General features: G+C 42.9%; 1 protein-coding gene across 1 annotated transcript in view; it reads right to left on the reverse strand.

Moving 5' to 3' along the window:
* Window positions 1–799: 799 nt before the first annotated feature.
* The window catches only part of FBXO42 (F-box protein 42), a 97,498-nt gene continuing 73,841 nt past the window's right edge, over window positions 800–24,456 (reverse strand). Inside the window, exons 5-10 of the mRNA XM_032300535.1 lie at window positions 8,097–8,250; window positions 7,178–7,288; window positions 4,455–4,551; window positions 3,916–3,972; window positions 3,076–3,192; window positions 800–2,565 (exon numbers count right to left, since the gene is read on the reverse strand). Of these exons, the coding sequence (XP_032156426.1) occupies window positions 1,450–2,565; window positions 3,076–3,192; window positions 3,916–3,972; window positions 4,455–4,551; window positions 7,178–7,288; window positions 8,097–8,250 (1,652 nt within the window). The 3' untranslated portion in view covers window positions 800–1,449. The remainder of the gene's footprint in view (window positions 2,566–3,075; window positions 3,193–3,915; window positions 3,973–4,454; window positions 4,552–7,177; window positions 7,289–8,096; window positions 8,251–24,456) is intronic.

Below are 24,456 nucleotides of genomic sequence, written 5' to 3' on the forward strand. Positions count from 1 at the left end.
AATATGGGATGAGGATGCTCAATGTGCTTTGGAAGTAAAAACAAGCCCATTGCGAAAAAACAGTATCTTTTGATGCTTTAAAGATTTCTCACAATATTGGCATCTTAGAATTCCCTCCTAGTGACACCAGGGAAAGGGTTCCACAAGTATTTCTAAGAAGGTTCTGATTTCTGGGCCGGGTGTGGTGGCTCACACCTATAATCCCAGCACTTTGGGAGGCCAAGGCTGGCAGATCACCTGAGGTTAGGAGTTTGAGACCAGCTTGACCAACATGGAGAAACCCTGTCTCTACTAAAAATAGAAAATTAGCTGGGCATGGTGGTGCATGCCTGTAATCCCAGCTACTCAGGAGGCTGATGCAGGAGAATCACTTGCACCCAGGAGGTGGAGGTTGCAGTAAGCCGAGATCGCGCCACTGCACTCCAGCCTGGGAGATAAGAACAAAACTCCATCTTAAAAATAAAAAAGCTTCTGATTTCTGTAGGCACCTGAGCTTTGAAAAATAAACAGAAAGTGAGAAGGTTTTAGGACTCAAAAAAAAAAAAAAAATCCACATATGCCAAAAAAAAAAAAAAAAAAAAAAAAAGATAAAGGGAAAAAGCAGCCTGTAAGTGCATGGAAAAGGCAGTTTCCAAGTACCATGTGCTAAGAGAAGAAAAAGAAGAATAAATATGTTTTTTGGCAACTTGCAACCAAATACAATTGATTGTCAGAAATTTCCACTATCAAACACAAAATGTTTTCTGAGACACGTTAAGAAGCCCTCCAAAGACCAATGGACACTAGGCTTTCAGAGGTCGGCTGCATCAACATTATTTCACGATGACCTGGCACACAAATGTGGAATAAAATCCCTTGTTGGGTAACTTTCCTCGGCCATAAAGGGCAGAAAGGGGTCAGGCATTGGCATTTCTGCAGAGTTGTCACAGGTCCTCTGTGGTTTTAAGAGAAGGGGAAGAACAGTTACTTTTACCCTGCCAGCACCTGAAGCATGAGTCCAAAAACCTCCACCTTTGCAACTTACATATGCCCTTTCATTTTTTAACTCCAAGAAGGCAACATAAAGATTTACAGGGGGGCTCTTCAGCTTCTTTTGGAAAGTTACTGATGTTAGTTAGTCTGTTCCCTAACTTCTTGGTCTAGTTACCAGCAAAGTAGAAAAAGGCAGCACAGCCCCTGCTAAAACACAGCAACAATTTTATCTGAACCAGGATGGAGATCTCTCCCTTTTTGTAAACAGAGTTGGCTATATAATATATATATATTTATATTTATATATAATTTTTTTTCTTAATGGAGATTTGATCCCAGCCTGGAGTGACTTCGGTTGGGAATGAAACAGTTTTGGCTTCTGGGAGTAATTTTGTTTTCCCATTCTTAGTCCAAATGCTTACACATTGGAAAATTCCAAATTAAAAGCCACAGAAAAGGAAAGGGGTTTAGAACACATTATCTCTTTGCTCGTACAAAGTACAAAGCGTTTGTTTTTGGATAGTACTTCACATTCTGTTTCTTGTCCATGAGTCCTCCAAATATGATGAGTTCACCCCTGCCTTGTACCACGGTATGCAGGCTGGTTTCAGGAGGTCCGACCACAGAACTGCTATTAAATACTTTCCATTTGACCCGCCCCTTCTCCTTGGTGTCTTTAATGTCCAGCACGTACATTTGCATGGGCTTGCAGTTCATACTCTGGTATAGGGGTTTGCCAACATTTAGGGACTGTGGAGGGTGGTGGCCCAGGCGGCGGGCAATGGGAGGTAAGGAATGTCCATCTCCTTGGGCTGGCCCTGGACGAGGGATGGGCACTGTTTCTCCACTGCTCAAGCTCTGGCTCCCAGGAGAGCCTGGAGAAGACCCACGAGGAGGACTTAGTGCTGCAGAGGCCGAGGGGCCTTTGGAGGACATCGCTTTGATGGCTTCCAGACTCCGACGCAGGGCACCTGGGGAGACAGCCCCTGCAAGGGCACTGGCCACGTGAGGTGGGGTATGCACACCATTTGTCTGTTCAGGAGGGTGTCTCATACTTCCCCCAACTGTCCTGTTGTCCATGCTATCCATGGGATTGCTACTGGAAGCAGGTTTCAGATCCCAATTCAGATCTATGGATCCTAATCTCAGATCTTTCTGATCTGGTAGTGATCCTCGTCGGGGGGCCAAAGAAAGTCCCATTTTTAGGTCACATCCTTCAGCAGCAGATGGAGTACTTGGGGATACTGCCTGTACAGGACTGTCCAAAGAAGAGCCACCCACAGCTGCTGTTCCTGGAGACAAACTCCCACCATTGAGGATAGGAGAGCCATCTCCTCTGGCTGGGGAAAGGCTCCCTTCCCGGGAACCCGAAGGAGTCTGCCTTTGAGCCCTGGGTCTCAGTGTTCCCCATCGGCCATTAACACAAGGAGCTTCATCCATGCTTCTTACTGGAGACTGAGAGCGGTACTCGCGGGTTTCGGGAACTAGAGCTGGAGGAGTGGCACTGATAGGTGATGGGCGAGAGTTCAAACTGGGGCTGAGTGGGGCTCTCCCACTAGGAGCCTGGCTGAAGACCACCACACACTGTCCCACCTGGAAGACAAAGGACCAGTGCTCACAGACTCTTCTATGATTCTGATTGTTCATTCAACTGTTAAACATTTTATCATGAGCATCTGCAATGTGCCTGGCATTTTGTAGGTACCTGAGATATGAAGATGAAAAGGATGTAGTCTGCTGTCTAGGCTAGAAGTCAGACATGAGAACAATTCTTGCTTTGTGTGACATATGCTGTTATTAGAGTTATGTTTATAGAATGGGTGGGGTGAAGGGAACGATCAGTTTTTGTTAGAAGGAGAAGGACTCCAGGGAAAGTTTCACAGACAAACAGATGCTTATAGTTGGGACTTACCAAATGAGTGGGGCCCCCATAAGTTTTCCCATTTAGTGAAAAATGCCAAAGGAGCTATGGCTAATGTTCACCTCTTTTGTGATACCAAGGTGTTTTCTATTTTTGTACAAATTTCTTTGAAACCTGACAAAGTAATTTGGTTTTCCAATTGAGGACCTGTCCTCCTGCTGGCCTGACAGCTCCCTGCTTACCCGGCAAGCTGGATGACACCACAGTTCTGGGGCCCCATGCTCTTCATTTTCTACCTTGAGTGGCTGCCAGGCCCAAGGACCTGAATGCATGTGCAACAACCAAGCATCCTTGAACAACTGTAAGAGAAAAACCAGTAGGAGGAGTCAGGTGTGATATGTGTTCCAAAACACACACACACAGCTGCAGTCTCAAATCTGTCCTGTCTGGTCTTGAAAGGATATGGGCTCTTGAGAAGGACTAGCAAAATCCTCAGTTAATTATTCAGTTGTGCATGCGTCCATGTATGTTTTCATTCATCACATATTACCACTGGCTTAGCACATGGCATTGTGCTTGTGACCCATGAATCAACTGTAAGTGGTTTTGACTCTTGCCCATAGTGTTATGTGTGCGTACTGGGGGTTGAAGGAAGGATAAAGAAGACATATCCACCCATGTCTTTCTGAATCTGCATTCTTAGATTCTGTGTGAGCTCGGGCAGTTATCAACCTGCTTTTTTGTCCCACTGCCCTCTCCCCTTTGGAAAAATGATAGCAATAAACCATACAGCTTAAAGAGGAAATAGGAATAGGAAGAATACAGATATGAATATTAAAGAGACAACTATCTCTGATGAAAAGGATCCCCCAACCCTAAAAAAAAAAAACACAAACAAAAAAACAAAACAAAAAAAAACCAGAAACAAAGGTCAGAAAATACAAAGCCTATACCCAAAAAGCATTCCCAAAATTAAAATGCCATGGAAATAGTCCTGTATACTCCTACAAAATAAGACAGGGGAAACAGGTTTTAAATACTTAGCAGCATGCACATGGGAATGCCACAGAAGCAATACTCACAGCATTGGGACCGCCACACCCTCCGAGGATTAAGATAGTTGCATCATCTATGACAATCTGGGGAAGGGAAGACATTGAAAATAAACCTACAAAGACACAGGTTTCTGACTTTCTATGCTTCACCGGTATATGAAAATAGCCTACCTAGCTCCCTAATGGGAATGTTCTAGTTACCATAACCTCCCTATTCTCCTAAAAACATGCCAATTCTGATCCCTGTGAACAAACTGCTGATAGATCACCTGAAAGGATACATTCTTTGTTGATCAAATATTAACATGGATGTCAACCATGTAAAATGCAGGATTCTCCTGCGAAATGACACAGCAAAGTAAATGCTTTGGGAAGGAGCATAATATAAAACCGCTATCAATAATATGACCCATCAGTAGTTGAAAAATAAATACCAATAAAAAAGAATGACACATTTTCTTTGGCTTAGTGCATATTGGCATCTTACCTGACTCCCTCCTCCCTCTCCCGTCCTAACTGAAAGATGCTACAGTGTTTGCTGAATAGTTATTTTAATTCCTGAGCACCTGAGATTGGCCACCTCGAGGATGAGGACTGGGGCCGGAGATGTTCGGCTTGGACCACGCCCACTGCTCAAGGTCAAGGACCCAGACATCATTGCTCCTGTGAATCAAGGACAGAAGGATAAAGGGAGTTAGGAGCTCCCAGGGACCACAGTGGTGGCAGGGGAGTTCCTCATGCCTGTGCCCATCTGGCAAACTTGCACCATTTTTACTTTCACAGACTGTGTGGGCTGGAGGAGGTTTTAGAGATGGCCTATTCAGAGCTCAGGGCCTTCAGAACCAGAAAGACCATGTTGCTGAATCCCAGCTCTGTTCCCTGAACAAGTCACTTAATTTTCTCTAACTCTGGCCTTATCTATAAAATGAAAATACTGTTACTACTCTGGAGAGCTGATAATAATGAAGGGACCTTTATAAAGATGCCCAGCAAAGTGTTATGGTCCTAGTTAGCACTTACACTGTATTTTTCTTCCCCTACTTTCCCTAGCAGTCATCCTGAGACATTCCCTCTGCTCTTTCCACAAGGCCTCATCTGAGCCATGTCTGCATCCCCAAACTAGTACCTGATGAGATGATGATTTTGTAACCATCCATTAACTAAAGTAAAAGCAGATGAGTAAAAAAATGGTTAATTGGTGACAGCAGGAAATAGATACTGGTCAAGCTATAGTCTTTCGAAAGCAAAAACCTCAAGGAAGAGAAAAAAATGATTCAAAAGCCAGCTTAATCATTGTCCAGGAGTTAAAAGCTTTATCGATTCTGGCTACAAAAAGTAATTTTACAGTGGCTAATGAAAGCTGCAGTTTTATCAAGGACAAACTGGCATCTCTAACCCTCAAGGGACAAACAAGACAAGGACAGACTCCTGGATGGCAGCATCTCTTTTATGGTCATTTAAGGTCATTGATTCACACACAGGAATACAGGAATAATAGTTCTAACATCTGAAATCCTAAACTCTGTCATTGGGAGAGTAGCTCCTATCATCTCTCTCCAGAACTGTTTTAAAGTATGAAGATGAAAATACCCTAAGGGAGGACAGGAGTGGGACAGTCTTGCTGCTGACAGCTCATCAACTTCTACTTCAGAGCACAGTGAGAATGACCACGACTGCTTTTACCACTGAATCAGACAGACAGTGATACAGATGGAATGCTCTGGCTCTTGGCTACGGCTTGAGCTGAACAGTTATGGCCAGAAGTGGAGAGGACAGGAGGTAGGGAGAATGACCTCACAGAAGTGTCACACCTGACACAGTTTTCTTGCTCCTGCCCAATCCATAATGCATCCCTCCCCACCCCCCTTTTTTTTTTTTAATTCTCCTGCCTCAGCCTCCTGAGTAGCTGGGATTACAGGCGCCTGCCACCATGCCCTGCTAATTTTTGTAGTTTGAATAGAGATGCGGCTTCACCATGTCAGCCAGGCTGGTCTTAAACTCCTGACATCAAGTGATTCGCCTGTCTCAGCCTCCCAAAGTGCTGGGATTACAAAAATTAGCTGGTCGTGGTGGTAGGTGCCTGTAATCCCAGCTACTTAGGAGGCGGAGGCAGGAGAATTAAAAAAAAAAAAAAAGGGATGCATTGTGGATTGGGTAGGAGCAAGAAAACTGTGTCAGGCGTGAGGCGCCGTGCCCAGCCTTTTTGTTTTCTTTTCTTTCCTTCTTTCTTTCTTTCCATGCCCTTTACAGGTGGTTCAACCAATCCATCACATTTGGAGGGCCCACTATTGCCACTTGTCCTATCAATCTCCCCGCTCCTCCTCTAAAGCCCAAAAGGGTAAGAGCTGGGTAATACAATAAGTAAAAGCACTCAGTTTCTTGGAAGTTGGCCTTCTGTAGGCACAGTACAGCAGGCAAGGCAGAAGTTCCATCAGAATTTGATCCCACTAAATAAAACTCTGTGTCAAAGAGATGCAATACAAATATTTTTTTTTTTTTTTTTGAGACAGAGTCTTACTCTGTCATCTAGGCTGGAGTGCAGTGGTGTGATCTCGGCTCACTGCAACCTCTGCTTCCTGGGTTTGAGCAATTCTCCTGCCTCAGCCTCCCAGATAGCTGGGTTTACAGGCACGCACCACCATGCCCGGCTAATTTTTTGTATTTTTAGTAGAGACGAGGTTTCACCATGCTGACCAGGCTGGTCTCGAACTCCTGATCTTGTGACCTGCCTGCTTCGGCCTCCCAAAGTGCTGGGATTACAGACATGAGCTACCGTGGACAGCCACAACTATGATTTTATAGATCAAATTTCCTAACTTATTGGTCTGTGATTAAGGGATCAAAGAACAGAATGCTAGGATGAGGTAACTAACTGGATTAATTAGAGCCATGCTCAGGAATACTGACCCTAACTCACTTTTGTTTTTTTTTTCTTGAGACGGGTCTTGATCTGTTGCCCCGGCTAGAGTGCAATGTCAAGATCTTGGCTCACTGCAACTGCCACCTCCCAGGTTCAAGCAATTCTTCTGGCTTAGCCTCCTAACTGGGACTACAGGCGTGCACCACCACGCCCTGCTAAATTTTGTATTTCTAGTAGAGATGGAGTTTTGCCATGTTCATCAAGCTGGTCTGGAACTGCTGACCTCGGGTGATCCACCCACCTTGGCCTCCCAAAGGGCTGGGATTACAGGCGTAGCCACCCTGCCTGGCCCCTAATTCACATTTTTAACCTGTTATTCCCAGCAGTATTTACCTTTGGGCTCATATGGAACAAACCAAATGTACTTACATTTGCCGGGATCCTAAAGAGCCACCAAAGACAATCATTTTATCATCTATCACACAGGAGGAGTGGCCAGCCATGGGAGGTGGCCCATGGGTTGTCACAATGCAGTTCCACCTAATGTAAAAAGACAGGAGGAAGCCAAGAAGTCAGCACCACACACTTTATGTGTTTGAGGTGAAAAACAGTGAGTAGGCATCCATGTAAAGTGATAATCCTATCAGCTTCAGCAGAGATTTGTTGGGCTAATAAATGGTATGAGGTATTTATGCCTTTCCTACAAACTTGGCAAAAGTTTGCTTAAAGTTATCTTCAGTTTCAAACTCGGAATGTAAATGGTCTGGAGGGAGAGAGATAAGAAGACGATGACAAGGGACAGGGTCATGGCTTCTTGGCTGCTTTGGCCTGGTTTGCTGACAGAGCACCACTTGCTACCTGCTACCTGTCTATGGTCCTGATCAGTAACAGCTAACGAGCACCATGTACTAAGTATTCCATTACAAGAAACAGCAGCTGCTGTCATTAAAACATATACGTTTGAAAAACAATTCAGACACAGGAATTGTCTTGGAGACACAGTCAGGAGTAAGAAACCATCTGGATCTATAGCACTCCTGGAGTGTTAGCAGCCAAAGCTGAAGAGCTCGCTGTTCTTCAACTGGCTCATTCATTTTTCTTGGAAGAGGAATAAATCTCTTCTACTTTTTCTCTTTAGAATAAGGGCTCTAAATGCAGGGTTCTAGGATTCCTATAAACTCTCTAAAACTGTTGGTAAAATCTGTGTATATGTACATTTTTCCTCTCCTGGGAACAGAGTTCACAGCTTTCCATCTAATTCTCGAAAGGACTCTTGACACAAAAAAACCGAGAATCCACTGATTTAAGGCCTTTTCTTCCAGATTTAAAGAGTTTATCTGTTACTTACCAGTTTTTAGAGGGGGAATAAGTATGTATTTCATCAAAGAATCTCTCTGGCTGATGTAGGGGATAAGGGCTTGGCCGCGTCCAGCCACCAAACAGCACTAGCAAGTCCTTGTACACGACCAGAGTTGCTCCAGCTTTGGGGGAAGGATAGGAGCCTGGAAAAGTCAGTAACACCATGGTTAGGGTTCAGGATCTCACAACAATCCGTAGTTAGGCTTTCCATAGATCACCTTTCCCTGAAAGAGTAACAAAAGGGGAAGCAATACTAGAAAGTACAGGGGAAAGGTGAAAAGAAAACTGGGTTTGAGAGTCAGAGAGAAAATCATCACTAATTCACACCTCTTTTATTATTAACACAGAGAAATCTGAGAGGAAAGTTACTTAGCCTCTCTCATGTTTATAATTTGCTCACCTAAAATTAGGGATGACAGTACCTATCTCATAAGGCAGTTTTGAGTATTAAATAGTATATTTAAAGCACCTAACACAATGCTTGGCACATAGTAAGTGCTCAATAAATGAGCACTCCTTCCCATCTCTAACAACAGGTCACAAAGAAAAAAAATGTAGAGGATTCACAGAGAAATATATAGAGAGACTGGATGTCTGGATGCAACTTAAAAATAACTTGTTACAGAACACAAGTAAAAAAGGAGGCAGAATGCAATTCTGATTTGTCCTGTGAGTCAAATGTTAACATAGGGACCTCTAGGCCCCTAGCTATGTGCTTCACATAACCAGAGGGCCTCAGCCTAGCACAAATGGGGCAGACTTTCAAGGCTTGATGTGAAGGAATTCCAATGAAACCATGAGCCTTACACCAAATACCGTCTAGGCTGGACCTCTGGCCTATACTGACTAAATTCTGAAAAAAACAAAGCTTGGCTTATGCTGGAAAACTTTGGGAATAACAGGAGCATAATTTTTCCACAATCTACAACTGCTATTTCTCCCCATCCCTCACTCTACATGTCACCTTTAGTTTACTCAAGACCAAAGTAACTTGTCCCAACATCCACGTCAGTAAATACCAGAATACTTTTTTTTTTGGAGATGGAGTCTCACTGTGTCGCCCAGGCTGGAGTGCAATTACACAATCTCAGCTCACTGCAACCTCAACCACCTCCTGGGTTCAAGTGATTCTTCCACCTCAGCCTCCTGAGTAGCTGGGATTACAGGAACCTGCCATCATGCCCGGCTAATTTTTGTATTTTTAGTTGAGACAGGGTTTCACCATATTGGTCAGGCTGGTCTCAAACTCCTGACCTCAGATGATCCACCTACCTTGGCCTTCTAAATTTTGTGTTGGGATTACAGGCATCAGCCACAGCACCCGGCCAAGAATACATTTTTTTAAATTTTTTTTTTTCTTTTTGGTTAAAGCTGCAGGGGCTGGGAGCGGTGGCTCACGCCTGTAAATCCCAGCACTTTGGGAGGCCGAGGTAGGGGGATCACAAGGTCAAGAAATTGAGACTATCCTGGCCAACATGGTGAAACCCCATCTCTACTAAAAAATACAAAAATTAGCTGGGTGCCTGTAGTCCCAGCTCCTCGGGAGGCTAAGGCAGGAGAATTGCTTGAACCCAGGAGGCAGAGATTGCAGTGAGCCAAGACTGCGCCACTGTACTCCAGCCTGGCGCCTGGCGACAAAGTGAGACTCTGTCTCAAAACATAAATAAATAAAGCTGCAAGATTCATTTTCAAAGGATATCTCAAACAGAAGGAATCCCAACACTACATTAACCTGACAGCAGTTGAGGTGCTCCAATCTAGGTGGAGAGCTTTGCTTCCCCTTTCAGTAACAGGTTATGGGAACGCCGTTTGAAAAGCCCTGCTCAAATTGCTTTATTGGTGTCATTTACAAAGTCTCCAGGTTGAGAAGGTAGAGCAGAGAACTGTCTTTCTTGTGATCTAACTTATGGGAACAATATGATTTACTGAGAAGGCACCAGTTCTCAAGGTTACAGGGTGAGCATCTAAGAACACCAAGTGGCATCAACTATTTTTCCTTTCTTTCTTTTTTTTTTTTCTTTTTTTTTTTTTTTTTTTTTTGAGGTAGGGTCTTGCTGTTACCCAGGCTGGAGTGCAGTGGCACAATCATGGCTCACTGCAGCCTTGACCTCCTGGGCTCAAGGGATCCTCCCACCTTAACTTCCCAAATAGCCAGGACTATAGGCAAGCACCACCACACCCTACTAATTTTTTAATTTTTTTGTAGCGATGGAGTCTCCTTATGTTGCCCAGGCTGGTCTCAAACTCCTGGGTTCAAGCAATCCTGCCGCCTTGGCCTTCCAAGTGTTGAGATTACAGATGTGAGCCACTGTGCTTGTCCGTGTCAGCTACTTTGAATACTTTCCTAATAAAACCTACACTAGGCTGGGCATGGTGACTCACGCCTGTAATCCCAGCACTTTGGGAGGCTGAGGTGGGCGGATCACCTGAGGTCGGGAGTTTGAGACCAGCCTGACCAAAATGGAGAAACCCTGTCTCTAGTAACAATACAAAAATTTTGCTGGGCATGGTGACGCATGCTTGTAACCTCAGTTACTCGGGAAGCTGAGGCAGAAGAATCACTTGAACCCAGGAGGCAGAGGTTGCAGTGAGCCAAGAACGCGCCATTGCACTCCAGCCTGGGCAACAAAGAGTGAAACTCCGTCTCAAAAAAAATAAATAAATAAAAATAAAATAAATAAAACCGACACTAATCCCAGACCACAGGATCTGACCATAGAAATGAGCCTGCCTCCCTGCCTCCCTCCCTCCTTTCCTTCTCTCCTTCCCTCCCCTTCTTTCTTTATTTTCAGACAGGGTCTAGCTTTGTCGCCCAGGCTAGAGTGCAGTGATACAATCATGGCTTACTGCAGCCTTGACTTTCCCAGGCTGAAGCAATCCTCTCACCTCAGCTGCTCGAATAGCAGAGACCACAGGCACATAATACCATATCCAACTAATTTAAAAAATTTTCTGTAGAGACGGGGTCTTGCTATGTTGCTTAAGCTGTTCTCGAACTCTTGGCCTCAAGCGATCCTCTATCTCAGCCTTCCAAAGCGCTGGGATTACAGGCATTATTTACCTCACCCAGCCAGAAATCTTCCCTGGCAACAGTTACCACATCAATCTGAAGTGCTGAGACACTGGCTGAGGTCTTCTTTACCCTCAAATCCCACAAGAATAGTGACTAAAGAGGCTGTTGTCCTTCATATAGCCTTATTGTTCCTGGTCAAAAACTTTTACCTCCCCTAGGGGATCTATCTTCTACCCCAATTAGAAAACCTAAGTAATATACTAGTCTAGTTAAAACACAACTGTTGCTCTAAAATTATTTAATTTGTGAAATGCCAGACAAAGCTTCCAAGTTCTTGCCTCTAACTTGGAAATTATCAGTACTATGAAACAGAAAAAAGAAAAAACAAAATATATCACAGCCTTCAGCAAAGTAGTAATGGAAACTTTCTAGACTAGAATGTGGATTTGGATTTGAGATACAGGGCTTAAAGAAATTATAAATGCAATGTAAGAATATATACCTCTTGCCGGGCACAGTGGCTCACACCTGTAATCCCAGCACTTTGGAAGGCCGAGGGGGGCAGATCACTTAAGGTCCGGAGTTTGAGACCAGCCTGGCCAACATGGTGTGAAATACCGTCTCTACTAAAACTACAAAAATTAGTGAGGCGTAGGAGCCCACACCTGTAATTTCCCGCTACTTGGGAGGCTAAGGCACGAGAACTCTCTGAAACTGGGAGTCAGAGTTGCAGTGAGCTGAGACTGCGCCACTGCACTCCAGCCTGAGTGAAACAGCAAGACTCCGTCTCAAAGAAAAAATAACAAAAAAAAGAAAGAAAGAATATGTATCTTTTAAGGGGAAAAATATCATATAATTTGAAAAAGTGTTGGTAAAATATATCATATAATGAAACTAGAGGAAAGACGGCACTTTAGATCTGTACTGTCCAACACAGTCACCATTAGCCACATGTTGCCAGTGGTTACCAAACTGAAGAGCACAGACGTAGGACATTTCTTTTCTTTTTTCTTTGAGATGGAGTCTTGCTCTGTCGTCAGACTGGAGTGTAGTGGCGTGATCCTGGCTCACTGTAACCTCCGCCTCCCAGGTTCAAGCGATTCTCCTGCCTCAGCCTCCTGGGTAGCTGGGATTACAGGCACGTGCCACCATGCCCAACTAATTTTTTTTTTTTTTTTTTTTAAGGCAGAGTCTCACTCTATCCAGCAGGCAGTGGTGAGATCTCGGCTTGCTGCAACCTCTGCCTCCCGGGTCAAGCGATTCTGGAGGAGCTGGGATTACAGCTACCACCACCTAGCTAATTTTGTATTTTTAGTAGAGATGGGGTTTCACCATGTTGGCCAGGCTGGTCTTGAACTCCTGACCTCAAGTGATCAACATGCCTTGGCCTCCCAAAGTGCTGGAATTACAGGCATGAGCCACCATGCCCGGCTTAATTTCTAAATTTTTAGTAGAGACAAGGTTTCACCGTGTTGGCCAGGATGGTCTCGATCTCCTAACCTCATGATCCACTCGACTTGGACTCCCAAAGTGCTGAGATTATAGGCATGAGCCACCGTGCCTGGCCTGGACATTTCTATTATTGCAGAAAGTTCTATTGAATAGCGCTATTTTAGAAAAAGGTTTTAACTTTGTAAACAGTGTGCCTATGTTTGGGGAGTATGGGAAAGCAGTAGGGATAGATGAATGACCTAACTCCAAGAGAAATGACAATTATTGTTACTACAACTCTATTACTACTGCTAGTAACATTTATTAAGCATCTACATCTATTATCTACTGTGCAGTTTTTGTTTGTTCTTGTTTTTTGAGACAGAGTCTTGTTCTGTTGCCCAGGCTGGTGTGCAATAGCATGATCTCAGCTCACTGCAACCTCTACCTCCCAGGTTCAAGTGATTCTCCTGCCTCAGCCTCCCTCAGTAGCTGGGATTACAGGCACACGCTGCCTTGCTCAGCTAATTGTGTTTTAGTAGAGATGGGGTTTACCGGTGTTACCCAGGCTGGTCTTGAACTCCTGAGCTCAGGTAATCCACCTGCCTTGGCCTCCCAAAGTGCTAAGGTTACAGGAGTGAGCTGCTGTGCCCGGCCCAATTACTACACAGCTTTTTAAGTGCTTTGCATGTATTAATTAATTTAATCCTTCTAAAACTCCTAGTTTTATTCCTGTTTTACAGACAACAAACCTGAGAGCACAACTCATTTAAATGACTTGCCCAAGGTCATAGAACAAATAAGTGAAGAGCCAGGAATTCAAATCCATTTATTCCAGATTTTTATTTTTATTTTTTGAGACAAGGTCTCACTCTGTCACCCAGGCTGGAGTGCAGTGGTGTGACTGATCATGGCTCCCTGTACTTTTGACCTCCTGGGTGCAAGGGATGCTTCTACCTCTGCCTCCTAAACAGCTGAGAGTATAGTCACATGCCACCACGTCCAGCTAATTTTTTTTTCCTTTTTTTTTTTTTGGTTAGAGATGGGGTCTCTCTATGTTGCCCAGCCTGGTCTCAAACTCCTGGCCTCAAGTGATTCTCCCACGTCTGCCACTTCCCAAAGTGCTGGGATTACAGGCATGAGCCACTTCATCCAGCTATTCTGATTTTAAAGCTCATTCTTTTAAAAGAATATATTGAAAAAAAGAAAAAAAAATTACTGATTGTCTCTTCTAAGAAAAAGAAAAAAAGTTAAAAAAAAAAAAAAAGAATATGTTATGCTGCACTTCATGCATACAGATACATTCCTTCTGAATAGTTGCCACAAACAAGTCTGATGCCTTAAAAGGTCTGGTGTTTCAAGCTGAAGAAGTTCCTTCTTAAATCTTAATCAAGTAAAGCCAAAGACCTAGGATAGGTTTGAGAGAGAGAGAGAAGTAAATTAAACTTCTGAGAGAGAGAGAGAGAGAGAGAGAGAGAGAGAGAGAGAGAGATGGAGAGAAGTAAACTAAACAGAAGCCTATTCTTAGAACCTCTTTTTATCTACAAGGCTCTGGGACACATTCCACCTCTAATATAGGATCATTTACTTATTCTCTGAACTCTCCAGGGAAAGGTAAGCTGAGGCCAGGGACAATGATACATCCATATAAGAGATCCTCTAGGATTATCTTAGGTAAGGGCTTCCCAAAACGGCACCTCAGATATCTTGACCTTTTAGAAAGGCAAAATCTTTCCCTCTACGTTTTATCCCATGAAGTGGGAGAACACCACCACCTAGCATTTATCTCCACAGCCTGTTTTATGTCACAAAGAGTAGGCGCATCTTAATTAAATACCTCAACTTAATTTCAGCATCTTAACTATTTCAACTACGTCAGGGAAGGTTAAATAATTTGTGTACCCTCACCTCAATTTGTGGGTGAACTGGAAAAAAATTACCATACAAAAACAAATGAGGGGGCAGAGTTCAACATACAGCTTTTATACAGTTAGTTCAGCAACCAGAAGTCAAGGATACAGGTATATCACATTTTATGTGACCCTGATTACCCATATAATATTTGGCATATTTATCACAAATTGGATACTTTAAAATTATTGCTACTTCAAGAATTGATATTTTAAAGCCTTTATAAAGAACTCCTACTTTCATTATTTCTAAAAATCTACATATTTCATATATATATATGCGTGTGTGTGTGTATTTTGAGATGGGGTCTTGCTATGCTGCCCCGTCTGGTCTTTAACACCTGAGCTCAAGTAATCCTCTTGTCTCAGCCTCCTGGGTAGCTGAGACTACCGGAATGCACCACCATGCCTGGCTCATATTTCATACTTTGAATTTGTTTAATGGCCCTTAATTCCTTCTCAATGATCCTAATGTAAAGTCTATAAATCAAATGAATTTATGGTGAGCTCAGGTGGAGCACAGTGGCTCATGCCTATAATCCTAGCACTTAGGGAGGTTGAGGCGGGTGGATCACTTGAGGCCAGGAGTTCAAAACCAGACTGGGCAAGATGGCAAAACCATGTCTCTACTAAAAATACAAAAATTAGTCAGGTGTGGTGGTGTGTGCCTGTGGTCCTAGTTACTTGGGATATGGTGGCAGAAGAATCACTTGAACCTGGAAGGTGGAGGTTGCAATAAGCCCAGACCGTGCGCCAGTACACATGGTGAGGTCAAAGACTACTGGGGATCTGTGAATTTTTGCAATTTCTTTTTTTTTTGAGACAGGATCTCACCCTAGTTACCCAGGCTAGCTAGAGTCTGGAGTGCAGTGGTGTGGTCAGTCTCAGCTCACTGTAGCTTCAACTTCCCAAGCTCAGGTGATTCTTCCACCTCAGCCTCCCAAGTAACTGGGACTACAGGCACATGCCACCACGGCTGGCTAGTTTTTTGTGATTTTAGTAGAGATGGTGTTTCCCTATGTTGCATAGGCTCGTCTCAAACTCTTGGACTCAAGCAATCTGCCCGCCTCGGCCTCCCAAAGTGCTAGGATTATAGGCGTGTGACACAACTTTGGTAATTTCTATATCTTAAAGAATAACATTCTCGTTAGCCAAGTGGAGTTTTGGAAAACAAACAATAAGTCTCTACTAGAATTTCAAGAAAAACAAGAAAAGCCATATTCAAATTACATAACTGTATTCATTTTTTTAAAGTTCCAGGAAAAGCATGTCACTTAAAGAGTACCTATAAACTTTCTTTAAAAAACATATGGCCATAAATTATTAACAATAACTTTTTTTTTTGGAGGCAGAGTTTCGCTCTTGTCACCCAGGCTGGAGTGCAATGGTGCGATCTTGGCTCACTGCAACCTCTACCTCCCAGGTTAAAGCAATTCTCCTGGCTCAGCCTCCAGAGTAGCTGGCATCGGAGGCGTGTGGTACCACGCCAGGTTAATTTTTGCATTATTAGTAGAGACAGGGTTTCACCATGTTGGCCAGGCTGGTCTCCAACTCCTGACCTCAGGTGATTCACCTACCTCGGCCTCACAGGCATGAGCCACCGCACCCAGCCAACAATAAGTTTTATATGGAGTAGCTGTGGATAAAATACCCAGTCCTAACTTTGAAAAACTGCCCCTATGTGCATGTAATTCATTCCTAACAACAGCTATAGTTATAGTACATAGGTTTAATAGATTTTTATTAAAACACACATATTTTCCACAATAGCACCTGAGTAATTAGAAATCTTGAACACGGAGTACTCTGGCAATAGCTGACACTTGATAGTTAAAAAGGCACATAACCACTGTGGTGACCTATAATGAAATAAATACTCCTCCCCCAAGAACACTGATAAAATGAACGTTTTATACTCATTAGGACATTTCTTGGCCTGCCTTCAAAATAACGAGGCCACTGGCCTTCTAAAGTTGAAATGTCATTACTGCACAAAAGTGGAGGAAGGAAGTGTGTCCTTCCCATTGTTTCTATCAAGTTCCCATCAAGCACCATGGGACCAAATATACCCACATCAAGTGCAGACAGACGAACATGTTACTTGAGCCTCTTCCCCTAGGGCCAGGACTCATCCTCATGGGCTTCATTTCCCAAACACACCAAAGGCCTCCTAATCGCACAGGAGATACGATCAATGAAACAAATTTCAAAACAAGGCATAAGCCCAAAAGGCAGCTGTGGGAAACTGGATAATCAGATAGACACTCTATACAACAGAACTAACATTTCCTAAAATTGCTAATTGGGTCAGATGTTTCTGAAGGTTCCTATGAAATGAGAAGAAAATTTCACATGTGAAAGTGGTAGAATTACACAGCGTTCCTGTTTACCTTTGCAAAGAAACTGGTTAAACAGTGAAGCAGTTCCACATTCTAGTTTGATTTCTATGCCACTTTCCCACAATTGTAGTCTCTATTTACACAGAACCCAGGACTAAAAAGAGTAGCAGCTCAACTATTTGATAACAAGATAAAACAATCATCGGTTTTAATTGGGGATGCCTGTATTTTATGCATAATTTTAAAATATTTTCATATCTCCATACTATGATCATTTTTTAGTTTATTGTTAAGGTGTTATAAATAATACTATTTGATGGCCTATTATGTGCTAACTACTGGGTGCTACAAATGTTATATTTATTATCTAATCTAATCATTATAACCTTAAAATGCGGGTATTATTATTAGTCCCATTTTACAGATGAATAATAATGGTAGTTGAAGCTAATGCATAATGCTTACACTGGGCCAGACAGACACTGTTCTAGGTGCCTCCTAAAACCCAAACAAGAAAAAAAACAAAAGCAAATTCCATGTTCTGAGTAATCAAGAAATCCAACCTAAAGGTTGTTTAATGAAAGAAGAGTTAATTCTTTGTCCTTGGAAGTTTAGGTTCAGGTGAGTCCCTGTTTAAAAAAAAAAAAAAAAAAAAATTTCTTGCCTCCAAAAGAAGCTCTATATGGCTTGCAAAGCCATTGGTCCCTGATCTGCATACTACACAGTCAACTGAATACAGGTGTCTTAGGCAGTACTAGCCAAATGTCACAGATGAGAGGCAGGTTTACAATCCTACCATCTTCTCAATATCACTTACATTCTCAACAAATAGAACTGTTACTCTAGTCTTACACATTTCAGACTTTTGGGGGGAAACTGACTAATTTACTTATTTTTATTTCTTTAAGAAAATGAATATGGAACTTTTAAAAGAAAAAGTCAGAACCCCTTCTACCCCATGGAAAATGGTTATTTCCATTGCAAGCAAGTGGGAAATAACACGAGTTCAAAGGAGAATGTGAGGAAAAGAGGTAAGCTAAAATAACTTTGCTAAGAGCCAGGGACAGTGCATGCACCAGTAGTCCTCAGCTACTCAGGAGGCTGAGGTGGGAGGATGGCTTGAGGCCAGGAGTTCCAGACCAGCTTGGGCAACACGGTGAGATCCTGTCTCTACAAAATACTTAAAAATTAGCTAGGCATGGTGTTATGGGCCTTTGGTCCTAACTATGTGGGAGGCTGGGATGGGAGGATCACTTGAGCCCAAGAGTTGTAGTTAGTCTAGGCGATATACAGCAAAACCCCCATCTCTTAAAGAAGTTTGCTAAGTTAAGGACAAAACTAGTTAACCATCTATGGGACAGTAAAACCATAACCTTTGGGTTAACCTTTCCTATTTGACAGAAATGATCTGTATCTTTTACGGGCAAAAATCTACAATTAACATGTAACTTCACAAAGCCTAAGCCCTAACAAATAATAAATAGTAAGTCAAAAAAAGGTACATTGCTCTAGGGTAGTTCTCAAACTAGCTGTCTCAGAAGCAGCTGGAGGACTTGTTAAAACAGACTGCTGGGCCCCACCTCTGATTTCCTACTTAGTAGGTCTTGGGTGGAGCCTGAGAAGTGGCATTTCTAACAAGTTCTTAAGTGACACTGATGGTTTGGGGAGTAGACTTTGAGAACCATGTCCTAGAGAGTTTAATAATCCTTGGGTAAGCCTGTTAGATGATGCTTCAATAGGACAATAAAAGGGTATCTAGTCATCCTTCTGCCTTATTTCCAAGTTCTGGATGATTTTCCTTAACACTGAACCTCTCCAGCTTATTTTCTGTGCACACACTCTGTATATGAATATAAAGAACCCAGCTGGGCATGGTGGCTCACACCTATAATCCCAGCACTTTGGGAGGCCAAGACAGGCGGATCACCTGAGGTCAGGAGTTCAAGACCAGCCTGACCAACATGGAGAAACCCCATCTCTACTAAAAATACAAAATTACTGGGGATGGTGGTTCATCACTGTAATCCCAGCTACTTGGGAGGCAGGGGCAGGGGAATCGCTTGAACCCAGAAGGCGAAGTTTGCAAACTGAGATCACGCCACTGCACTCCAGCCTGGGCAACAAGAGTAAAATTCCATCTCAAAAAAAAAAAAAAAAAGGCTGGGCACAGTGGCTTATGCCTGCAGTCCCAGCAGTTTGGGAGGCAAAGGCATGCAGATCATTAGGTCGGGAGTTCGGAACCAGCCTGACCAACATGGTAAAATGCTGTCTGTACTGAAAAATACAAAAAAAATTAGCCAGGCATGGCGGCACACACCTGTAGTCCCAGCTACTCAGGAGGCTGAGGCAGGAAAATCGCTTGAACCCGGGAGGCGGAGGTTGCAGTGAGCCGAGATCGCACCACTGCACTCCATGCAGGGCAAGAGAGTGAGACTCTGTCTCAAAAAAACCAACAAAAACACTCTTCATTTCCCATAGAAGAATGAGGACACAAGTCCAAAAATGGGTTTTACTTGACAAATGCCTTTATTAAAGGAGTGCTGAAAGGAACTACTTTAGGATTCCCCCCTCCCCTTTTTCTTGAGAAAGATCTCACTCTGTCGCCCAGGCTGGAGTGCAGCAGCACAATCATGGCTCACTGCAGGCTCAACCTCTCATACTTAAGCCTCACTAGCCCACCTCACTATCTCAGCCTCCCAAGTAGCTACAGGCACATACCACCATGCCTGGCCAATTTTTTAAATTTTTTGTAGAGACGGGGTCTCCCTATATTGCCCAAGCTGGTCTTGAACTCCTGGGCTCAAGCAATCTGCCTGCCTCAGCCTCCCAAAGTGCTGGTATTACAGGTGTGAGCCACCATGCCCCGCCAGTGTTTTTAATAAATGAACATTCCCTTGGTCATCATCTATAAGCCACTGAACCTATACTGCAAAATAAACAAAAGGAAGAAATTGATCATACCAACTTCTGGCTTTTAGGAAAGTCACCTTAAGACTTTTTTTTTTTTTTTTTTTTAACAGCAACATAGTGATTTGCTAATAGTTTTCTATGACTCTGAAAACAGAAAGGATCTAGGACTAGGAATAAGGGACTTTTAAGAACTAAAGTTTTAAAACAAGAAAACTATGACAAATTTAACCTTGAGACTCGCTAGAATGCCAATGAATGCAGAAGAAAAGTACTAGGTGAAATGTCCACTTAGCTCATGGAATCCCACAATGTTTTGGTATGTGATTTATTTTTTAAAGGGGGCATGGTCTAAATTGCTTTTAAACTGGCAGTTAGGCCAGGTGCAGTGGCTCACGCCTGTAATCTCAGCACTTTGGGAGGCTGAGGTGTAAGGATTACTTGAAGTCAGGAGTTCAAGACCAGTCTGGCCAAAATGGCAAAACCTCACCTCTTTTACAAAATACAAAAGTTAGCTGGGCATGGTGGTGGGCGCCTGTGATCCCAGCTACTCAGGAAGCTGAGGCACAAGAATCCCTTGATCCTGGGAGGCAGAGGCTGTAGTGAACAGAGACAGTGCCATTGAACTCAAGCCTGGGCAACACACAGAGACTGTCGGGGGAAAAAAAAAAAACTTCCCTGGATGCTTTCAAATTATATTTATAGTAACCTGGAACATTAAAGAATGAATAATGGGATGTAAAAAGCATGAGGTTCAGGTCATACTCCCCATCTTAACCACTCTGTGCAGACTTGCTTTCTCAGGGCGGGTCCAATATAAAGCATCTCCTTGCAACTCCAGCTCCATAGGCAGTACACCATTCCTTCACACACAAAGCTGGCCTTGACAGCAAAGTAAAGGCCAGATAGACCAGATTAACTAAAATCCTACTGCACAAATGCTGTGTTTTTTTGTTTTGTTTTGTTTTGTGGTAGTGAGGAGCCTCAAACTGGTGTGTGTATGGGGGAGTGGGAAGGATGGATTTTGCTGATAAAACCAAAGCTGGGTCTTGGAAAGCTCTGACTAATAAGCATCTGGCTTGGTAGAGCTGTCATCATTGTAGTGTGTGAAGTGACTGACCTCATAGCAAGAGTTCAGAGATCAAGAGGAAGAATAATTTGGACAGACATTTCCCAGAACATCACATTAGCATCAGAATCAGAAAACCTACAGAGCACTAGAGGATAGGCTGGCACATATAACTTAGAAGGAAACAAATCCCTTAAAGAAAAACTGCTGGAGTTGTAATTTAACTGCTTACTCTAAACTATTTTGATTTTTATTTATTTATTATTATTTTTTTTTTGAGACAGTCTTGTTCTGTCCCCAGGCTGGAGTGCAGTGGCACGATCTCGGCTCACCGCAACCTCTGCATCCCAAGGTCAAGTGATCCTCCTGCCTCAGCCTCCCAAATAGGTGGGACTGCAGGCACATGCCACCACACCCAGCTAATTTTTGTATTTTCAGTAGAGATGGGATTTCACCATATTGGCCAGGATAGTCTTGATCTCTTGACCTCGTGATCTGCCCATCTCAGCCTCCCAAAGTGCTGGGACTACAGGCATGAGCCACCACACCTGGCCTTAAACTATTTTGATTTTACAGGCAATACTAAGTAAGGAGAACAACAATAACAAAAGCATGTTTCATGGTTCTGTGGTTTGAGGAGGGAGGGATAAAAGGATAACTGAGAAAAACACTCAAAATTCATGAGTATAAAATCTGCCTTGACTCTAAACACCTTGAAGACAAGTATTCAGAATGTTCTCCAATTACTGCAGCCCAAGGACCACAGGGGTTCTATCTGGAACATACACCAGGTTCTCTTCTGGTAATAAAACTATTTCCAACTTAACATCAGTGTGGCCAATAATAATTACAAGTCTTTGGATTTATATAAATGCCCATGGAAGATACAATTTAATGCTTTAAAGAAAGAAATACGAAGTAAATACAAAGCTACAGAACCCCTAAGCTCCTGCTTCCTAAGACTTGGTTCTACCCAGGAGCGCTCTTTCATTGCAGTTCTAATCAGGGGTGTTGAAATTATCCATGTAGATTCTCCCCAATAAGATTATACCATCCCAGAAGACAGGGACTATTTCTTATGAAAATGTTTGCTGAATTGAAGCCATCCATGGAAGGCCAAATGGTTATCGATCCCTCATGAGCTGAGATCAGAATCAGCTCCAGTTAATCAGGACATACCCTAGAGCCCATCAGGCAACCTTTGGGTGGGGTTAAAGCCAAGTATTTCTTTGGGTCTTTCCCTCTACCCACTCCAATTTTTTTCTTCCTATTTTACTCAATTGTACAAAGGCCAGTTACTGACTGACATCAACATTCACTGGTATTAGACAAAACTTGTCTGAATCTCAGGATTCGGGGTATTCAGGGTATATATTTTTATACTTACAACTATATCCACATCTTTTAAAACATCATTCTATGGGTCATTTATGAAATATCCAAATAACAGGAACTTCTGTAATGGGCATGAGAAACTTTTAGATCTTGTCTATCTATGCCACAAGCATGAACTAAAGGAAATTCTCTGCTGGCACTGTTTTCACTTCTTAACAAAACCACATGAAAGACCTTGATGAAAACTGCAGCACTTATCAGCTAAAAATTAACAACACGAAAACCAGTAATAGTTCTTGTTACCATTTCAAGTAGTCTTTTGATTCCATTTCTGAGGGAGGAGGGGTCCAAAGTCTCAGTTTAATCTGATAATTTGTTAATTGCAGTTCTAATGCTGGTGTGTGTGGGGGGGTGGGTACTCTTTCAAGTAGGGACTTTAAGAGTGAAAACAATGTTACCAGTCATAAAGTTTCCCGCCCAGTGTCAAAACAGAAAAATCCTAGTCAGCCCTGAGAGTGAGCCAAACTGAAATATGGTAAAAATCTTACTTATTCTCCCTGGGAAGACCAAAAGTTACACAGATCTGTGCTATGAAAAATGTCCCCCTCTTCTCTCTAGCAGGAGGTAATATGCATACACCTTTAAAAAAGCATGTATTCTGGAAAAAATCCCAGGATCTGAACTTTCTAAATAAACAGGAAGGATTCCTTCCTTTCCTAAGGGAAAGGTTGTGCTCTCATTCACATGTCCTGAGACCCTCACAGGTCCAGGTGGTCCCAGGACTGCAAAGGGCTAGAGGAAACAAGGAAAAACCACCACCTCATGAAGATTAACCAGGAATAGGTCCATGGGTCAGGGAGAAGCTAATATAATAAATAACTCAAAATATTCCCTTAAATAACATCTTACTCCTTTTTAATTGAGATTGACCTTGGGTGCTTTGCTTCTATGAAAATAGAAAAATGTAGATGGATATTCAAATACTTCACAGTCATTTTAGTCAAAAGCACATCATTGTAATAAGGACAATTTCCTTTAAAAATAAATTTGTAATAAATTATGAACAGAATCCTATTCCTTCGTCAGTTTGCTACCCTTTCCCCACTTACGTTGGATTTCCTTTACGAATCTATCCATCCATATAAATACTGCCTCTATAGATAATTTATATTTATTTTAAACAACCCCATCTATTCTCTTGCATCATCCAGTTATTTTCTATTTTTTGTTTGTTTGTTTAAGATGGAGTCTTGCTCCATTGCCCAGGCTGGAGTGCAGTGGCACAACCTTGGTTCACTGCAACCTCCGCCTCCCGGGTTTTCAAGCAATTCTCTGGTCTTAGCCTCCTGAGTAGCTGAGACTACAGTCATGCACCACCACGCCCGGCTAATTTTTGTGTTTTTAGTTGAGATGGCATTTCACCATGTTGACAGGCTGGCCTCGAACTCCTAACCTCAAGTGATCTGCCTGCCTCGGCCTCCCAAAGTGCTGGGATAACAGGCGTATGCCACTGCACCTGGCCTTCTATTTTCCTTTTACTTCTTTGTGTTTTCTTTTTTTTGAGACACCTGTGCAGTGGTGCGATCTCAGCTCACTGCAACCTCCACCTCCCGGGTTCAAACGTTACTCCTGCCTCATCCTCCTGCGTAGCTGGGACTACAGGTGCACACCACCACACCTGGCTAATTTTTGTATTTTTAAATTTTGTTTTACCTGTACATGTCAAGAATTTTTTTTTTTTACCTGTACATTAATTTTTGTGCTTTTTTAGTAGAGATGAGGTTTCACCATATTGGCCAGGCTGGTCTCAAACTCCTGACCTCATGATTTGCCCACCTCGGCCTCCCATGTGCTGGGATTACAGGTGTGAACCATTGCACCTGGCCTTCTTTTCTTCTTCTTCTTTTTTTTTTTTTGTGAGAGTCTTTCTCTGTCGCCCAGGCTGGAGGCAGTGGTGCAATTTTGGCTCACTGCAACCTTTGCCTCCTGGGTTCAAGAGAGTCTCACGCCTGAGCCTCCCAAGTAGCTGGGACTACAGGCTTATGCTGTCACACTTGCCTTATTCTCTACATTCTTAGTAGAGATGTGGTTTTGCCAGCGTTGGCCAGGCTGGTCTCAAACTTCTGACCTCAGGTGATCTGCCTGCAGGCATGAGCCACTGCACCCGACCTTTTTTTTTTTTTTTTTTTTTAAAAAACACAGAGTCTCACTCTGTTCCCTAAGCCGGAATGCAGTGGCACAATCTCAGTTCAAGCAATTCTTGTGAGTCAGCCTCCTGAGTAACTGGAATTACACATGTGCCACCATGTCCGCCTGTTTTTTTTTTTTTTTTTTTTTTTTTTTTT

The sequence above is a fragment of the Sapajus apella genome, unplaced genomic scaffold, assembly GCF_009761245.1.
Source record: "Sapajus apella isolate SASKATOON/1434 unplaced genomic scaffold, GSC_monkey_1.0 scaffold43, whole genome shotgun sequence".
Taxonomy (NCBI): domain Eukaryota; kingdom Metazoa; phylum Chordata; class Mammalia; order Primates; family Cebidae; genus Sapajus; species Sapajus apella.